We start from the raw sequence: 19,037 nt of genomic DNA on the forward strand, positions 1-19,037 counted from the left end.
GAAGGTTTGGGCAGTGGAGTGTCCTTTTAAATTAACAATCTCACATAACGATACCAAAGTATGGGGATACCACATCAGGATAACAGATTAGAGTAGATATCTACTAAACAAACCTCTATTTTGGTATCCTAAGTAGGGGAACCCCACATCAGGGAATCAAATGGGATCAGCCAGGCGGTCAGCCATCTATGAAACCGTGCAATAATTGTAGATTATGCTAACGTAGTGTACCTATAATCTTAATTTTAATAATGACAGGAGGCGAGTATTTTGCATAACTTTCTTTACTTTATGCCTCCAGCAGCACAAGTCAATCAGAAAACTTTAAACCAATCAGTAACAGGCATCACATCCATATATAAAGCCCTGACAGTCACATGATTTCCTCTTTCTTTGATGCGAAAAACAGTCCATTATAACGTCAGGGAATTCAAATAACAGTCCTGAGTAACGTGTAGAACATAACTTGGAACACGACTTGAAACCTTCCAGCTTTATCTTGATCTTTATCTTTATGATGGTTACTCTGAAAAGAACAGAAATACGTGAAAGGTGATGGAACCCAACTGATGTCCACATTAAATCCAGTACTATATGTATCTATATTTATATTACGTTAATATACTGAAACATTAAACAACCTTAGTATACTTAATAATCGCCACGGCTGTAACACCTGTCAACCAGATAAGCATCCCATAAATATACTGAAATACCCAAAGCCTTATAATTATACTGTGAAAATGACAACCAGAAAAATAGAATTTCCCAGAGTATAGGGAGGGAAACAGGGAGGGAAAATACTCGCCTCCTGTCATTATTAAAATTAAGATAATAGGTACACTACGTTAGCATAATCTACAATTTTATCACATGACAGGAGGCTTCATATTTTGCATTTTTAAAGCTGTGGTATGAGCGAGAAGGATGCGTGTGTGGTTTGATGAAAATAAATATCCGGAAATTGTCTCGCCGTGTCCAATTCGCCACCTGTAAAATATAGAGGCCCCCCCGTGAAGGCCTGAGAAGCAGCTGCGTCTCGTACCGAATGAGTACCCAAAGCACGTCTCCACCCCCGTTAGCGATAACAACCAATGAACCCATCTAGACGGAGTGTTCATGGTAACTGGCTTGTATGGTTGGTATAAGCCCAGCAGATGTCCTTAATGTGACAAGTGTTGTCGGGATCTCCATATAACAATACACCGCTATAACTGCACAAAGACTGGGAAACCGCCGGGAACCGGGTAAAATACGGACGCAAATAGGATTTAGTTCTACGAGACACCGTAGAGATCCTTCCTTCTGGTGATACCGAAAAGACCATCTACGTCGAACTCCAGTATATCTGATACCCGACGAAAAATCTAAAGTAACGTGACTATGGCTGACGGCTGACGGAGGGATAGGTTTGTGTTATCTGACTAGTTCCAAAAGACCCCAATCAAAGTCCCACAACAGTGATACTTTGATTCATGGTTCTGGACCGTTTGCTACCCCGCAGAAAGCGGCCTATCAAAGGCTCTTGATCGACCGGAGTGTCATGAATCGTACTATGCGTCGTCGAAATAGCGGAACGTATCCCGTTAATGGAACGGTCGGATCCTTCCAAACGGTCCGTAGTGAAAATTATGATAAAGATTCATAATCGAGGTAGATAGGGGTAATAAAAGGATCGCAGTCCCTTTCTATACCCCAGCGAACTCCAAGTTTTCCATGCGGATAAGTTATTTCAGGGAATACCTGTTGTCCATGAGTCCCATAATAGGTCTCTAGTTGGTTGCGATAGTCCCTTGACATACCAGTCTCCCTTGGAAGACACCAATCCACCAACTCTAGCCGCTCCTGCATTATCAATAGATGATGTTCTCCTTTTGGATCTGCCCGAAGGCAAGTTAAAACTGAAGAAGCTGAGGATGATCCCAATTAACAACAATCATTCTAGGTGCCACGCTTGGCTCCTTTACCTCGGTAATGAGTACTATCGAAGTCCTTGCCATTCTGATCACAATTTCATAGGTGTGCCCGGATCTCAGGCAGTGAGCTTTCAGCTGATGTCTGGCCCGGTAGTGAAGTGGTCCTGGGAAATAGTCAAGGGATTATGGAGCCTTTCCGCCGTACCCGTCGGATTTCCTTACGAAAAATCGCTATCGCTGATGTGGGAAGGTGTAATCCGCCCAAGGTGGAATCTATTCCGAAGTAGAGGTACGTAGTTACTCAGAACTGGGATCGAACCGACTCCTCTCTGTTCACTATGAATCCCAACAATTCCCGAAACAGTAACATAAATCTTGTTTGTAGACGTAGTCAGGAATTGGACTTGCAAAAGGTCAGCAAGTCGTCTAGGTATGCTACAGCGGATACCCTTTGCTCTTCAGTGCGCCATGACCAGCTTCCGAAACTTCTTGAGGCACCATGTGAACCAGTAGGTAAGTGTCCTTCAAATCCAATCTTGCAAACCCCTTTCGAGGAGTAGGTCTCCTAATAGATGTATACCTTCCTTCTTGAGTTGTCGGTACGCCCCAAAACCATTGGGTTGGCCTAGATTGATGACTGGGCAATAGTCTCCTGTCTTCTTCCTTACTACCAAAACAATAGTCCGTCCGCTTGAGGTCCTTGTTCTTTCATCCCTAACTTCAAAGGTGTAAAATCCATCTTTAATTGGGCTGTTTTGCGCTGTTCTGCGCCACTGTCTGCCTTGCGTTCCCCCAACCTACATATTGCCCTTTGCACCCATTCCTTCACATTGTGAGTTTCTAGAGGAGAGTCTTGGGTGGGGTCAGTTCCGCAAAGTATAGAATTTTTACTCGGGGCTGATCATGTCCAGTAATTCATCCTAACTGGTTTTGAGTCCTTCTCTTACACCTTTACGTGGACCCCGGCCTGATCGGGACATAGATATCCCCGCAGTGACACCGAGCTCCCTGGTGAGGACTATCTTGTTCGTTCATAGAGGGTATGGGCATTCCACCCTGAGCTTGTTTCGGACTTCTTTTCCCCGAAGCCGGAAGTTAGCAAAGTGTGCCCGGTGCTCTGGTAAACCCCTCTCGGATGACCCTGGGTGTCGGGTGGTACGTGAGTCAAACCAGATTGTCCAGTGTGCCTAAGGAAACCTTTCTTGCTAGGCGGATTCTGTCACTTTATCTCTTCCGATGGAGACTCTTCATTCTCTCATGATCTCCAGAGAAGGGGGAAGGATGAAGTCCTCATCCCCTGATGATGGAGCCTGAGATGTTTAATGGACAGGACGTTCTGAGGGACGGTTCCGCTAAGTCGGGGTGTTCTCTTTCCCCTTTGGGGCAGCCATGTTGGGCCCTTCCAATGGTGTTTAGGTGGTAAGGTGTCCGACTGGTTAGTCAGTATCTTGGAGAGGACTTCTTCCTCCGCAGCTGCCCTGGCGGCTTTAATCCGCCCCTGAAAATCGGTCAGAGGAATTGAGGGAAGTCCGACCTGTTGGTTCACACCTTTTCGGTCTGTGGAGCCAGGATCGTACAACAGTACGCTTATTGCCACTCAGTGTGCCTCTGTGTACAACTGTGGTCACCCAGAATTTCGATCAATAGGTACCACTTTCTCAGGATCTGGGTAGTGGTCTGAGAATGAGGACACCCTCAGTAGGATCGGGATGAGCGGTCTGCGATGTCGGGGCGTAGCCCGAGTATGGGAGAGGTGAAAGCCTCCCTATGTATAATCCAAGGGTTCATCCTTATATGTCCTAGAATTGTGGAGTTTGGCAGTATTGTGAGTTCTCCTTCTCGGTTAAAGGAATGGTGTGCGGATCCTCCAGTTGAAGCATAGAGGTGTCGGAACACTTGCATCGAGTGTGCCCTGGTCTGTGCATACAATGACAGAGCGTACTCTGAAGGTAGAAACCCTAGAAAAGGGCGTAGGGGGTCACCCTTTCGTACCTATGCCACTAGCGCCGTAGTAAGACTAGCCTGGGGGTCATCCAGCGTAGGGGGGGTCACCCCTGTATGTCTCTTATGGCATGTTGGGACACTCTTTCGGTTTGTGGGGTACCGAACAGGTGTCAGGTACGGCAGTACACTTATTGCCACTAGTGGGCCTACACGTACAACTGGGGGTCACCCAGAATTGTTTCAATCAGTACCACTTAGAGATTTTCTGGGAGTGGTCTGAGGAGGGGGTCACCCTCAATAAGACCGGGATGAGCGGTCAGTAACGTCGGGACGTAATCCCGTGTATGGGGAGGTATGGTAGCCTCCAAATTATCCAAGGGGTCACCCTTATTGGATATAGTACTGTGGAGATTTGGCAGCACCGTGAGCTCTCCTTCCTGGTTCTGTCGACATACATGTATCCATTGTGTTCCGGTCTGTGCATACAGTAACAGATCTTACTCCGTGGTTATCAGCCCGCCCTAGGGCGTGAGGGTTAAACCCCAGTATATATATGTCCCTAGTACTGGAATAGGATTCGCTTGGGATTCGCCCAGCATTGGTGGTTCACCCCAGTCTATGTATGTCAGTAGGACAGGGACCAGATTCGCTTGGGGGTCACCCAGCGTAGGGGGTTCACCCCGGTATAAGTATGTCAGTAGGACAGGAACCAGATTCGCTTGGGGGTCACCCAGCGTGGGGGTTTCACCCCAGTATAGGTATGTCACTAAGACAGGGACCAGATTCGCTTGGGGGTCACCCAGCGTAGGGGGGTTACCCCAGTATAGGTATGTCACAAGGACAGGGACCAAATTTGCTTGGGGGTCACCCAGCGTAGGGGGTTCACCCCAGTATAGGTATGTCATTAGGACAGGGACCAGATTCGCTTGGGGTTCATCCAGTGTAAGAGGGGTCACACCTGAACCACAATGTCACTGAGAGGTGTCTGCCATGCTTGGGGTTCACCCAGCATAAGGGGGGTCACCCCTGTTAATCACTCCGTTATGTGGCTCCACTACTGTGTCCTGTATCCCTGTGGGGATGGAGTATATCCAGTGGTTTTGAGGTCCAGTGGGATTAGGGAGCTGAGTAAGTTATCAGCTCTATTTAATTTCCCTGCCAGCAGATAGAGTAAAGCATCCACTATGTGTCCACAGCAGGGAAAAGTCCTGTCTTAATCCTCCAGATTTACAAGAATCTTTTATTCCACATGACATTTGTATGTAACATTATAGAGCAAACTGCCAGTAGACCTGAGTACTGCATCCAATATATGCACACAGCAGGGATCAGTCCTACATAAATGGACACTCCATGCATAATCCTGTCAACTTTATTCCACCTGCCAGTGTTGTGTAATAGGATTGATTTTAGCAGTGAACATTTAATACATAATCTCCCAGAAAAAGACTTGGAGAACTTCATTTCACAGGAACTTTATTTTTTGACAATGTAGAGCAGACTGCCAGTTCGTGGGAATCACGAACTGGCTAAAACCGAAGGCGACGTGAATCTCGCAAGAGCCGCGAGATTCAAGATGGCCGCCGTTCGCGCGCAAATGCGTTGTGTGGTCCGCGATCGCCAAAGCGATCCACCCGGTCCACCCGGTACCCCCAACCCCCAGAGACCTGCCCTGAAGTCCTGGCACCAGAGCAAACAAAACGCGATCACGGTAAAACGCTTAACGGTAAACGTGATTAAATCAGAGAAAGTGAAACAACAAAGTGCCAGCAGAGACAAGTCCAATAGAAAAACGTAAAATCAACAGCAAAAAAATCAGGATAGAAGGACCAATGTAATCCCCACAAAGCAAAAGGGAATTAGCAAATTATCATATTAACCCTTTAAGGACACATGACATGTGTTACATGTCATGATTCCCTTTTATTCCAGAAGTTTGGTCCTTAAGGGGTTAAAAAGACAAAGCTGAAGAAAGGGAAGAAAAGCAAGGGAAGAAAAGGGAAGAAAAGCAAGTCTAATACCAAAATGTAAAAGCAATTTAGCAGATTGTGACGGAACCAATCTCGCCACATTGTATTGGAGGAGCCTGGTTGCCCGCCTGCTGCCTTTGGACTATGGCCCTGGGAGATTGGGCCCTTTAAAAACAGTATTCGGCCATACCAGAGTATATGTCACTCATTCTGGCCCTTTAAATACAGTGGGGTCATTTGGTACTTGCCCTGTGTGAGCTGTGGTAACCCAGATAGCTATGCCATGGAGCCTATTCGTGTGATTAAAGACTTTGGCTCTATGGCGATTAAACTGTATTCGGTTGGTCTGAGTGCCATTCACCTAATAATGTGCACTCAGACCTGAGCTATCTGGGGATATGTGAAATGTCTGTGTGTTATGTGTAAAATGTGACTTTATGTATTTTAAAGTGTTTTATGTCGTTTTGCAACCATGTGGTTAATGGAGTCTGCCTCTAGTCCTGAATAATTGGATTACTTCTCCAATTATCTCCAGGGCAGAAGTGAGGAAACCAGGATGCATTGTGGGGATGGTTTTTCTTCCAGCCAGGGGGAACAAAATATACTTTTACTAACTTTTGAACCCCTGGTCTGATTCATGCCATTTTTTAATATGTTGTTCCCCTGAATGGATTGATTGAGGATATGTATTTTTATGTGAATGTGATGTATGGTTTTAAAGTTATGAAAGTTGTGTAAAAGTATATTTTGAACTGTCTGCATAATGGGATTATGTGTCACACTAAGGGGAGGGGATGTGTGGGATGTAACATCTATGTCATTGGTTATTTTATGCCTCCCCCTGGGTGTGGCCTGCATGTGTACTCATGTAATAAAAACCAGGCTGGGTGCCCCAGCACCTCAGACCACTGCTTGACCCTCAACACGGAGCCTTGTCTCGTTCTTGGGGGGATTCACTGTATGCTGTTGGAGATTGATTGCTAGGAGTGTAAGCTGATGTCTGCTTTTCCTATTCGTCTGCTAGCAGCTATTCGTGAGGTTCCAGCTTGGAATGCTATCTTATTCCCTGGTATGCAGTTCGGGAGTTTGATGCATTCACCTATATCCAATTCGTGAGTTTTGATGTTCTGCAGTAGCTGTGCCTTTCTGAGAAAAGGGGATTATCGCCTAAACGGATTTTAACCCCTCATATGCTGAAACGGTCCGTTACACAGATAATCAGGGTAGAGAAGGGAGAGGGTAGCAGGGGACAAATACCACACCATAAACATTCAAATACAATGATAAATGTAATATAAATGAAAACAGTTTGGAGCAAAATACTCTGACCTGTGCCTTGGCTGGTAAGCAGAAAAGAAAGAGGAAATCATGTGACTGTCAGGGCTTTATATATGCATGTGATGCCTGTTACTGATTGGTTTAAAGTTTTCTGATTGACTTGTGCTGCTGGAGGCATAAAGTAAAGAAAGTTATGCAAAATATGAAGCCTCCTGTCATGTGATAAAATTTGGTATCTTAAGTAAGGGAATTCCACATAAGGTTACCAATTTAGGGAGCTATCTACTAAACAGCTAAAATAAGAACATTAAGAAAATCAATTTTCTTAACCCCTTAAGGACACATGACGTGTGTGACACGTCATGATTCCCTTTTATTCCAGAAGTTTGGTCCTTAAGGGGTTAAATCCACTCTTTCGGTTGATTAGTAGATGAATCCCAAATTCAGTATACTAAGTACAGGAATCCCACATCAGGGTACCAAATTAGGAGCGCTATCTACTAAACAGTGCCCTACTTTGCTATCTGAAGTAGGGGAATCCAACATCATCGTACCAGATAAGGAAATTAAGCTACTTAACAGTTCCCTAATTTGGTATCTTAAGTAGGTGAACACCAAATCAGGTTATCAAATTAGGTGAGCCATTTACTAAATAATACCATTATTTCACATCCTTAATTTGCTCTTTCAATTGTTTAGTAGACAAGTCCTCTAATTATGGCAATCCAACAAAAATGTAGGATACCAAAATTGCAAGCTATCTTCTAAATAACTGAAAGTGCAGACTAATTAAAGTCTCAAGGAAAAAAGCCCTTTTTTAATTGTTACTGTTTCATTTCATAGTTAAGTCCCTAATCTGCTATCCTTATGACAACAAAGGATTACAATTTTTTGTTTTCAGTCATTTCAAAATCTACTAATTTGGAAGCTTTAGATTAGTCAAAAATGAATGCACATGTTTTGTTGGCATACATGCAACAGTGGGGAACACACAGACAACTCTAATATTGGGAAGTATAACTATGTGGGGCAGGGAGGCAAGGTCAAAATGGGTGGCGGTGATGCATTATATTTTACTCCTAGTGAGCTGGGTATATGCCCTGCCAAAAAGAGAATTGTACAGGAGGACTATGGAAATCCTCTGAATGGGCAGTGAAGCATTGTGTTCAAGTCATGAACTTACAAGCATACATTGTGCTTTGTGGAGATTCTTCTATGGTGTCCAAAGAAGTGGAAGAGGTAAACAGAAATAGACTGTATTGCCAAACCAGAGACAATTGGGGTACATGTTACATGCCAGAGCTCTTAATTAAGCGTATGCAAACTGTACATCAAAGCATATTTAGTTTTGTTTTTTTATTGACATTGGTAAGGAAATACAAACAAAGCAAGATGGGGTAGATAATAACTAGATGGTCATCTAACATCTTGATAATTAAAACTAATTGATTGTGCTTACTTGTTCAACATGGACAGGTCTCTATGGATCACAGGGAGTCCATTAAATCAACATTTTGCTTTCTATTTCTGTCATAAGGTTGCAGTAGGCACACAATTGTGAGCAATAAAGGCTATAAAGATTGCAACTCACCCTTGTTTGTCAGCACTGTATATCTCTCCTCTCTGACAGCTGCTGATGGCAAGAAAGTCAAAATCATAGAAGGAGCGCAGAGCCACTCCAGAGATAGCAATCCAACGAGAAGTGAAGCTAATAAGGACAGCATGACTGTGGTAAAATGGCTGTGTGAGGTCATGCATCACAGAAATTACCAGAGGATTGTTCCTGCAGCTAATAATATAGACACCTAAATAAAGATACATATGAAAAAGCAAAAATCAGAGGCAAGTATGTTCATCTTTCTTTACATTTCATGTGGTTAAATGTCAATCTCGAACTATAACTCTATTAGTCAGAAATCCACAAACTCTCAGTCAAATATGCCAGAGCATTTTGCAAACAGTAAAACATGGAATGATGGTAAAGCCTCACAATAGTTATAACTTTTTTTATAAAGACAATCTTTGCAGAGATACACACATGGTTATTCAATGTGCTAATAGACTCCAGATTTACAAAATGATGTGTCTATTCCTGTAGTTTTTCTAAAATTGCAATTCAGGTATTGATGAAACATAATTCAGTTGTTAATTTGAGGAATTACAGGAGACTGTGGGCTATGTGGGCTTCCTGGAGGGTTGGAGCAGGTGGAACTTGGGCAACAATTCAGGATGAGCACCCACGCCAACATCTTCAACTTTTTTCCCCCTCTTCCTTTCCCCCACATGCTTTCTTATTTTCCTCCCAACCCTTCCCCTCTGATTTATGACATCTACTATATTTTCTCTGTCCCTCTCAAAGTGGTTTCTCAGAAAAGCTCACTTACTAGGCTGCCTGGGTTAGTAACTTGTGGAGTGTGCAGGCAGCTGAGGTTTCCTCTACGATGGCCTAGCCACAGGCTCCGGCATCAGTGCCCTAGGGACTAGACCCAATAGCGAACCGGGTGACGGTCACGGGGCACGGGACTAGTGAACATGAATAGGGCGGACGATTCCATACCCGGGACTAGGAATTTAGCAGTATACATGGAGGTTATGTGCACAAGGGCAGTTACACACCTAAGCGACATGCCAAGCAGAAGCAGCAGGGGCGGGCTGGGCCGAGGGGCAGGGAGGCAATTGCCCCCCCAGGCCGCCGTAAATCCTTTTAAGACCGGCCGCGGCGGGCCGGCCCTTTAAATGCTGCAGCCGCCTGAGCGCTCTGTAAAGAGCCTCAGGCGGCTGCAGCTTCTCCCCTCCCCTTCCCTCCCCTGTAGCGTGGCCGAGCTCCTCTCCGGTCCGCGGTGCCCGGCCGGAGTGATAGAGAGGTGCCCACTCAGTGTGCACTTCCTGTCAGTCCGGCCGGTTACAGGAAACAGAAACTCCGCGCGGAACAGGAGTTTCTGTTTCCTGTAACCGGCCGGACTGACAGGAAGTGCACACTGAGCGTGCACCTTCCTATCACTCCGGCCGGGCAACGCGGACCGGAGAGCAGCTCGGGCACGCTACAGGGGAGGGGGATAAGAAGAAGGAGGGGAGGTAAGAAGAAGAAGAAGGAAGGTAGGGGGGAGTAAGAAGAGGGGGGGAGGTAGGGGGGAGTAAGAAGAGGGGGAGGGGGAGTAAGGAGGGGAGATAAGAAAAAGGGAAGAGGAAGAGGGGGAGGATGGGAGGGGGGCGTGAGGGGGAGGATGGGAGGGGGGAGTAAGGAGGGGAGATAAGCAAAAGAGGGGATTATGAAGAAGGGGTCAGTAAGAAGAGGGGGGAGTAAGAAGGAGGGGAGATAAGAAAAAGAGGTGGGTAAGAAAAAGAGGGGAGTGTAAGAAGAAGAAAGTGGGGTTAAAAGAAGAAAGGGGGGTAAGAAGAAGAAAGGGGGTAAGAAGAAGAGGGGGGAGTAAGAAGAAGGGGGATAAAAATAAGAAGGGGGAGTAAGAAGAAGAAGGGGTAAGAAGAAGAAAGGGGGGTAAGAAGAAGAAATGGGGTAAGAAGAAGAGGGAGGTAAGAAGAAGAGGGGGGGTAAGAAGAAGGGGGGTAAAAATAAGAAGAAGGGGGAATAAGAAGAATTAGGGGGGAGTAAGAAGAAGTAGGAGGGGTAAGAAGAAAAAGGGGGTAAGGTGGGGAGTAAGAAGAATAAGGGGGGAAGTAAGAAGAACACAGGGAGGAGGGGGTAAGAAGAACACGGGGGGTGAGGAGAACACATGGAGGGGGGAGTGAGAAGAACACAGGGAGGGTGGAGGGGGGGGATGAGCATAGAACATAGGAAGGTGTGGTTGAGTGTGAGAAGAGACCGCTAGGGGAGTGTGGGGGAGAGGAGACACAACTAAGGGGCTGGGGAGAGCTCGAAAGGACAGATCTATAGGACGGGGGGCAAGGACAACTGACGTTCTGTGAACTGTTGAAAGCCAACGAATAACGGATGTTGCAAATCTGAGAATCCAACACTGAGTACCATTATCTACAGTAACACAATGCTATTGTTTACTCCTCTGCGTTGGAGCAAGTTATACGTTTCCATCCTGTACCAAAAAAGCATTATTTCAAACAAACACAGACCAATGGTTTAGATCTAAATCAGCCTCATGAAAATCCTATGTAACTACCGTTAAAGATTGGGGAATTGGCCCACAAGCTAGGAGACATTATACAGGGGAAAGATGAGTCTGTTGAAAAGTTCATTGTAAGACTGCAAATAGCTTGGGAGTCATTGGGCTATACTGAAACCGAAGTAACATCAACTAGATTACATAGTTACATAGTTACATAGTTACAAAAACAGACCAATGGTTTAGATCTAAATCAGCCTCATGAAAATCCTATGTAACTACCGTTAAAGATTGGGGAATTGGCCCACAAGCTAGGAGACATTATACAGGGGAAAGATGAGTCTGTTGAAAAGTTCATTGTAAGACTGCAAATAGCTTGGGAGTCATTGGGCTATACTGAAACCGAAGTAACATCAACTAGATTACATAGTTACATAGTTACATAGTTAGATAGCTGAAAAGAGACTTGCGTCCATCAAGTTCAGCCTTCCTCACACCTGTTTTTTGCTGTTGATCCAAAAGGCAAAAAAAAAACACAGTTTGAAGCACAATTTTGCAACAAGCTAGGACAAAAAATTCCTTCTTGACCCCAGAATGGCAGTCAGATTTATCCTTGAATCAAGCAGTTATTACCCTACATTGAAAGATTATATCCTTGAATATTCTGTCTTTGCAAGTATGCATCTAGTAGCTGTTTGAACATCTGTATGGACTCTGATAAAACCACTTCTTCAGGTAGAGAATTCCACATCCTGATTGTTCTTACAGTAAAAAAACCTTTCCTTTGCCTTAGACGAAATCTTCTTTCTTCCAGTCTAAACGCATGGCCTTGTGTCCTATGTAAAGTCCGGTTTGTGAATAGATTTCCACACAATGGTTTGTATTGGCCCCGAATATATTTGTATAATGTTATCATATCCCCTCTCAGGCGACGTTTTTCTAAACTAAATAGGTTTAAATTTGTTAACCTTTCTTCATAGCTGATATGTTCCATTCCTTTTATTAATTTTGTAGCCCGCCTCTGCACTTTTTCTAGTGCCATGATATCCTTCTTTAGAACAGGTGCCCAAAATTGCACAGCATATTCAATACGTGGTCTTAAAAGTGATTTATAGAGAGGCAAAATGATATTCTCGTCCCGAGAATGAATGCCCTTTTTCATGCATGACAATACCTTACTGGCCTTGGCCACTGCTGATTGACATTGCACATTGTTGCATAGTTTGTTGTCTATAACAATTCCCAAGTCCTTTTCGTGTGTTGTTCCCTAATTCACTTCCATTAAGGGTATACGTTGCTTGTGTATTCTTTACGCCGAAGTGCATAACTTTGCATTTTTCAACATTAAATTTCATCTGCCATTTGAGTGCCCAGTCCTCCAGTCTATCTAAATCCTTCTGCAGCAAAGTAATATCTTGCTCACATTGTATTATTTTACAAAGTTTTGTGTCATCTGCAAACACTGAAACATGACTTTCAATGCTGTCTTCAAGATCATTTATAAAAATGTTAAATAGAAGGGGTCCCAGAACAGACCCCTGAGGGACACCACTTGCCACCTCTGTCCAGCTTGAAAATTTACCATTAACGACAACTCTTTGTATTCTGTTTTTAAGCCAATGTTCTACCCAAGAACAAGCATTTTCATCGAGACCGATTTCCTTGAGTTTTTTAATTTTTTCATGGATGGTCTCTATGCTTCTATAAGAACAGGACTCCAGAATGCTAGACCAGAATGGAGAAGACTTAATTACAATGATTTAGTCCAAGTGGCTATGGGAGTAGAAGTCAACTTAAATAATATGAGTAGAACAACACCCCTTATGGCATTGACTGCCCCCAGATCAAGTACAGAAAGGAGACAGGTTGAGTGTTGGAAGTGTGGGAGAAAGGAACATATTAAGCACAACTGTACATGTCCTCCTAAAAATAGGACCCAGCAGAACAATTCTGACAACTCTCATGACACTCCGTTTCCACCACCCCCGCCCCAATAGGAAATTGATAACCCAGTGTCCCTGCATGCTTTAACTATTCTTGATGTAGCTGGACCCTTACCTACTGTTAATGTTACATTACCAGGTATCACTCTGCGGGTGGAGAGCAAGGAAGCTGAGCAGAGTGCTCAGGGGAAAGTGCTCCCTCGCCAGCGCCGCCCAACTGCCTGCCTGGACTGTCAGCCGCAAGGCTAACAAGGCATTTGCCCTGGGCATTTGGGGGCAGCTTTTTTTGCCGCCCCGTGGAAAATGTCGCCCAAGGCAAATGCCTTGTTTGCCTAGCGACTAATACGTCCCTGTATTTAACCAAATGACAGCGCATACTTCAGGAAACTACCGCTCAGATCCCAGCACAATTAGCCGAATGCCACACGAAACATAGTTTAATAGGAACTCATAAGAAAACACACGAATGAACAGTTTGAAGGAAAGTACCGAAAGACCGGTGGTCCCGAACGGTCTGGAAGTCCAGCAGTGTTCGTGCCATCGAGTAGCCGATTTTAGTTCCAGGCACACAACGCGCAAACACCGCTGGGCAAAAGGGGGATCCAAGATGGCCGCCGCCGCGTGGTCGGTATCCGAACGGTGGCCACCCTGTGAATATACACTGTTGCAATCTGCTAATGGGAGCCACACAACCTCCTGTGTGTGGTCTCCCATTCGGTACTTTGTTCGTTTCATGAACAGTGTTGTGAAACTACCATAGGAATGCTAGCGGCTATCGTGCCACTAGCATACGAAGGCCCTCTATCACATATTTAAGCAAACACTTAAAATAAGCCATATATCACACAGTCTCTCCAGGACAACCATTATACATAAAAGAATAGTCTTAAGTGGCTAGGTTTGCCACAGGTATAGTGTAACGGACCGTTTTGCTCACAAGGGGATAAAATCGTTTAGGCGATAATCCCCTTTCCCATAGACCAGCAGCTACTGCAAGCACCGATCTCCCGAACTGCAAACTGTACGAATCTCCCAACTCCTGAACTGGAAACACACAAACCCTGGAATCAGCCGAACAGGAAAAGCATACAATCCACTTACACTCCTGGCAGTCAGCATACAATCCAATTCCCCCAAAAACGAGACGACACATCGGTTTGAGGGTCAAGCAGAATCTGAGGTGCTGGCACACCCAGCCTGGTTTTTATTACAGTTGTTGCAAATACAGGTCCGCCCACAGGGAGGTATAAAACAACCAATCACAGTTACATCCCACATATTCCCTCCCCTTATCCTGAGAGGAAACTCAATTACACATACAGTTAAAACATACTTTCTACCCAACTTTCATAACTCTAAAACCATACATCACATTCACATAAAATACATATCCACAATCAATCCATTTAGGGGAACAACATATTAAAAAATTGCATGAATCAGACCAGGGGTTCAAAAGTTAGTAAAGTATATTTTAAAACCCCCTGCCAGCATGGCTTTCCGGCTCAGACCAGTTTTAGAGAGCCCTCTCTCCTGGAGACAATGGAGAAGTAATCCAATTACCTCCCAGGACAGAGACAAGACTCCATTATGCACATGGGGACACGAAGACAGTAAAACACTTTAAAATACATAAAGTCACCTTTTACACATAACACACAGACATTTCACATATCCCCAGATAGCTGGGATCTGAGCGCACAAAACTACCGAAAAGCGCTCAGATCCTATTCACACAGTTCAATTGCCATGGAGCTAAAGTATTTCCCATAGTCTTTCATTATATGAATAGGCTCCATGGCATAGCTATCTGGGGTATCACCGCTCACACAGGGCAAGTACCGAATTACCCCACTGTATTTAAAGGTCCAGAATGAGTGACATGCACTCTGTTAGGGCCGAATACGTTTTTTAAAGGGCCCAATCTCCCAGGGCCATAGTCCAAAGGCAGCAGGCGGGCAACCAGGCTTCTCCAGTTCATAGTGGCGAGGTTGGTTTCGCCACATATAGCTCATGATTTTGGGCCTGTATGACAGGCTCGTGATTTTCTCACCACAGCAGGAACTCCACTCAAGAACTCTGAAGCTGTGAGTGTACTTATTCATCCCTCTACAGGTAATACCTTCCTACAAGTTGTCCTTCCAGAAAATACTTTTGACTACAATATATTGTTGAGCCTGCAGAAGCAAGCAAGAAGAACAAGATCTCTGGAGTAATCAAGATGCAGAACCCTATGATGCCAAGATGTGGAGAAAAGGCAAAAGACTGTGGCTACCATGAGTATTGTACCCAATGATGTACCCTATGATGGCTCAAGTAGCCCATGAACCCACACATTTATCCAAGATGAACATGAACTGTATAGTGAATACCCATTGGGTGGCACCTGGGTTTACTGTTGTAGCAGCTAAGCATACCCGAACTTGCATGATTTGTGCTAAGAATAACCCCAGACAGGCTGTCAAAACACCAGGTACACATATCCCAAGGCCACTTTACCCGTTTCAGAGACTGCAGATAGACTATATTCAACTGCACAAGGTAGGAGTGTATGAATATGTGTTGGTGTGCATAGGTCTCTTTTTAGGTTGGCCTGAGGCCTTCCCAGTGTCGAAAGCCACAGGAAAGGTCACAGGAATTAAGCTTCTGAAGGAACTGGTATGACATGATTGAAAGTGACAGATGTATCCATTTCACTGGGGAAATAATGCAAGAAATAATGAAGGCACTAGGGCTCAGTCAGGCCTTCCATACCCCTTACCACCCCAGAGTAGTGGGAAAGTATAAAGGGTAAATGGCATCCTAAAGAATAAAATTGCAAAAGTCATGCAAGAGACAGGGACGCCTTGGACTGAATGCCTTCCCCTAGCATGAGATTCACCCCTCAGCCAAGAAATGGCCTATCCCCTTTTGAGATTTTTGTTGGATGTGCCCCCAAGACAGGACTCTATTTCCCCCAGGCAATCCAATTACAACATAGTAACATGACCTCCTATGTCCAGGCCCTCCATAAGAAGTTAGGGCAGGTTCATAAACAAGTGTTTGATTCTATTCCTGATCCAGACTCTATTTCTATCACTCATAAACTACGCCTTGGAGATTGGGTAGTGATAAAAAGACACGTGAGAAAAGGGCTTGAGCCAAGATTTGATAGTCCCTTCCAAGTGTTACTAACCACAGCCACCTCAGTAAAACTAGAAAGAAAAGCCACGTGGATACACGCCAGTTACTGTAAACAAGTCACTCCAACTGATCCACTGACATAAAGCCTTTCATATCCTTTACCATTGTATGCTGTGTTCACATATGCTACTCTGACTTGAGACTAGAAGATAATAATGAATGGCAGGGAAATATATGGATGCAGATAGCAAAGGCTTTTAATCTAACCTCCTTTTGCCTCAACTCTCTCCTCAGTACTGAAAATGCCAGACAATCTTGTCTTATAGCTGCCCCTACCCCCATCTCACTCTTGGAGAAGTACCTACATACCCATAGACCCCATAAAACTCTACAACTACATTCTAATGAAGGAATGAATGAAGGAAAGAGCCAAGCTGTATGAGCGCAGCATACATTTATAGGGGAGAAAGTCAGACGCATCCGCCGAAAGCGGTACTAGCATATGACAGAGAGGGCAGGAGGAGAGAATAGGGGGCACACAGGAAAAGGGTAAGGAAGAGATGAACAAAATAAATACATAAATAAAATAAATATAGAAATATAAATAAATAGAACTATTTCCCACACAACCCCAGGTCCCTCCCATCAGCCCATCCCATAGCCTACACACAACAGAGATGGTCGGAGAGGGCAAATCTTTAAAGAAATCCGTTTTTTATATATATTTAAGTCTTAAACCCACTGGAAAGGACCATATGTAGTGTATCTCATTCTTTATGTGCCTCCTATTTTGAGCATAAAAAGTTTGAAAGGGTTAAAAATGAAGTATTTGACTTCTGTAAATGGACAAGAATATATTGGAAATAGCAATTGTTAAATGTCAGCTTAAACGTAAAACCTGTTGCAAACCATCAAAGAAATGCCATTTTAACCTTTGGTTACAGAAATACATGTTGATTGCTCAATAAGCAATATTGTGTTTAGCTGATGTAATCTTGTCATGTTACTTTGCTGTAACTTATCTATAAATATGTTTGCCTGACCCTTAACCCCTTAAAGGACCACTCTAGTGCCAGGAAAACATACTCGTTTTCCTGGCACTAGAGTGGTCTGAGGGTGCCCCCACCCTCAGGGACCCCCTCCCGCCCGGCTCTGGAAAGGGGAAAAGGGGTAAAACTTACCTTTTTCCAGCGCTGGGCGGGGAGCTCTCCTCCTCCTCTCCGCCTCCTCTCCGCTCCGTCGGCTGAATGCGCACGCGCGGCAAGAGCATTGTAAATACTTTCCTATGGACGCTTGCGTGCTCTCACTGTGATTTTCACAGTGAGAATCACGCAAGCGCCTCTAGCGGCTGTCAATGAGACAGCCACTAGAGGATTAGGGGGAAGGCTTAACCCATTAATAAACATAGCAGTTTCTATGAAACTGCTATGTTTATAAAAAAAAATGGGTTAACCCTAGCTGGACCTGGCACCCAGACCACTTCATTAAGCTGAAGTGGTCTGGGTGCCTAAAGTGGTCCTTTAAGGACACATGACATGTGTGACATGTCATGATTCCCTTTTATTCCAGAAGTTTGGTCCTTAAGGGGTTAATACACTGGTAGTTGCCCAATTTGAAACATGTTATCTGTGTATCACTGAAAGGCTTTCCCCGAATGTTCAGTCCAAAAGTGAGGTGCATGGAACACTTTGCCCAGCAGTGTAAAATGACCCCAACAAGTGAGTTTCTGGTTCCCAAGGATAAGTCATTGAATATCTTGTGATATAAAGTGATTTATACTTCTAGCCTTGTAAAGATTTCTGTCTCAAAGCTGAAACATTGACAGCTTCAAACAGTGTAAACATGCCATAACGCCTCTTGATACCTGAGCTGGGAGGGAATTAGGTTTACATATCCTGTGAATTATTTTAATGAAATTAATCTTACTATCCCATTGCAGATCCAGAAATATAACCAATTTTTTGGGGATACCTCTTATTCTTATGTTATTCCGACAAGCTTTGTCTTCATTTTCTGATAGTTTAGTTTCCAAAAATTTCTATCTTGCATTCTAACACAGAGATCTTATCTTACATAGAATGTGACGGCAGATTAGAACCATTCAGCCCAATATTTCAAAATACTTTTAATTAGTCCCTGGCCTTATCTTAAGTCTAGGATAGCCTTATGCCTATCCCACACAAGCTTAAACCCCCTCACTGTGTTAACCTCTACTACTTCAGCTGGAAGGTTATTCCATGCATCCACTACCCTCTCAGTGAAGTAATGCTTCCTGAAATTATTTTTAAGTCTTTGCCCCTCTAATTTAAGACTATGTCCTCTTGTTGTGGTAGTTTTTCTTCTTTTAAATATAGTCTCCTCCTTTACTGTGTTGATTCCCTTTATGTATTTAAATGTTTCTATCATATCCCCCCGTCTCGTCTTTCCTCCAAGCTATACATGTTAAGATCGTTTAACCTTTCCTGGTAAGTTTTATCCTGCAATCCATGAACCAGTTTAGTAGCCCTTCTCTGAACTCTCTCTAAGGTATCAATATCCTTCTGGAGATACGGTCTCCAGTACTGCGTACAATACTCTAAGTTAGGTCTCACCATTGTTCTGTACAATGTCAGGTGCACTTCCCTCTTTCTACTGCTAATATCTCTCCCTAGACAACCAAGCATTCTGCTAGCATTTCCTGCTGCTCTATTACATTGTCTGCCTACCTTTAAGTCATCAGAAATAATCACCCCTAAATCCCTTTGCTCAGATGTTGTGTTTAGGACTCTATCAAATATTCTGTACCCT

At 44.1% G+C, this 19,037-nt stretch overlaps 1 protein-coding gene across 1 annotated transcript in view; it reads right to left on the minus strand.

The window, feature by feature from the left end:
- The window catches only part of PAPPA (pappalysin 1), a 2,329,021-nt gene that overhangs the window by 1,034,944 nt on the left and 1,275,040 nt on the right, over positions 1–19,037 (minus strand). Inside the window, exon 13 of the mRNA XM_063432310.1 lies at positions 8,700–8,913. Coding sequence (XP_063288380.1) covers positions 8,700–8,913 — 214 coding nt within the window. The remainder of the gene's footprint in view (positions 1–8,699; positions 8,914–19,037) is intronic.

The sequence above is a fragment of the Pelobates fuscus genome, chromosome 9, assembly GCF_036172605.1.
Source record: "Pelobates fuscus isolate aPelFus1 chromosome 9, aPelFus1.pri, whole genome shotgun sequence".
Taxonomy (NCBI): Eukaryota; Metazoa; Chordata; class Amphibia; order Anura; family Pelobatidae; genus Pelobates; species Pelobates fuscus.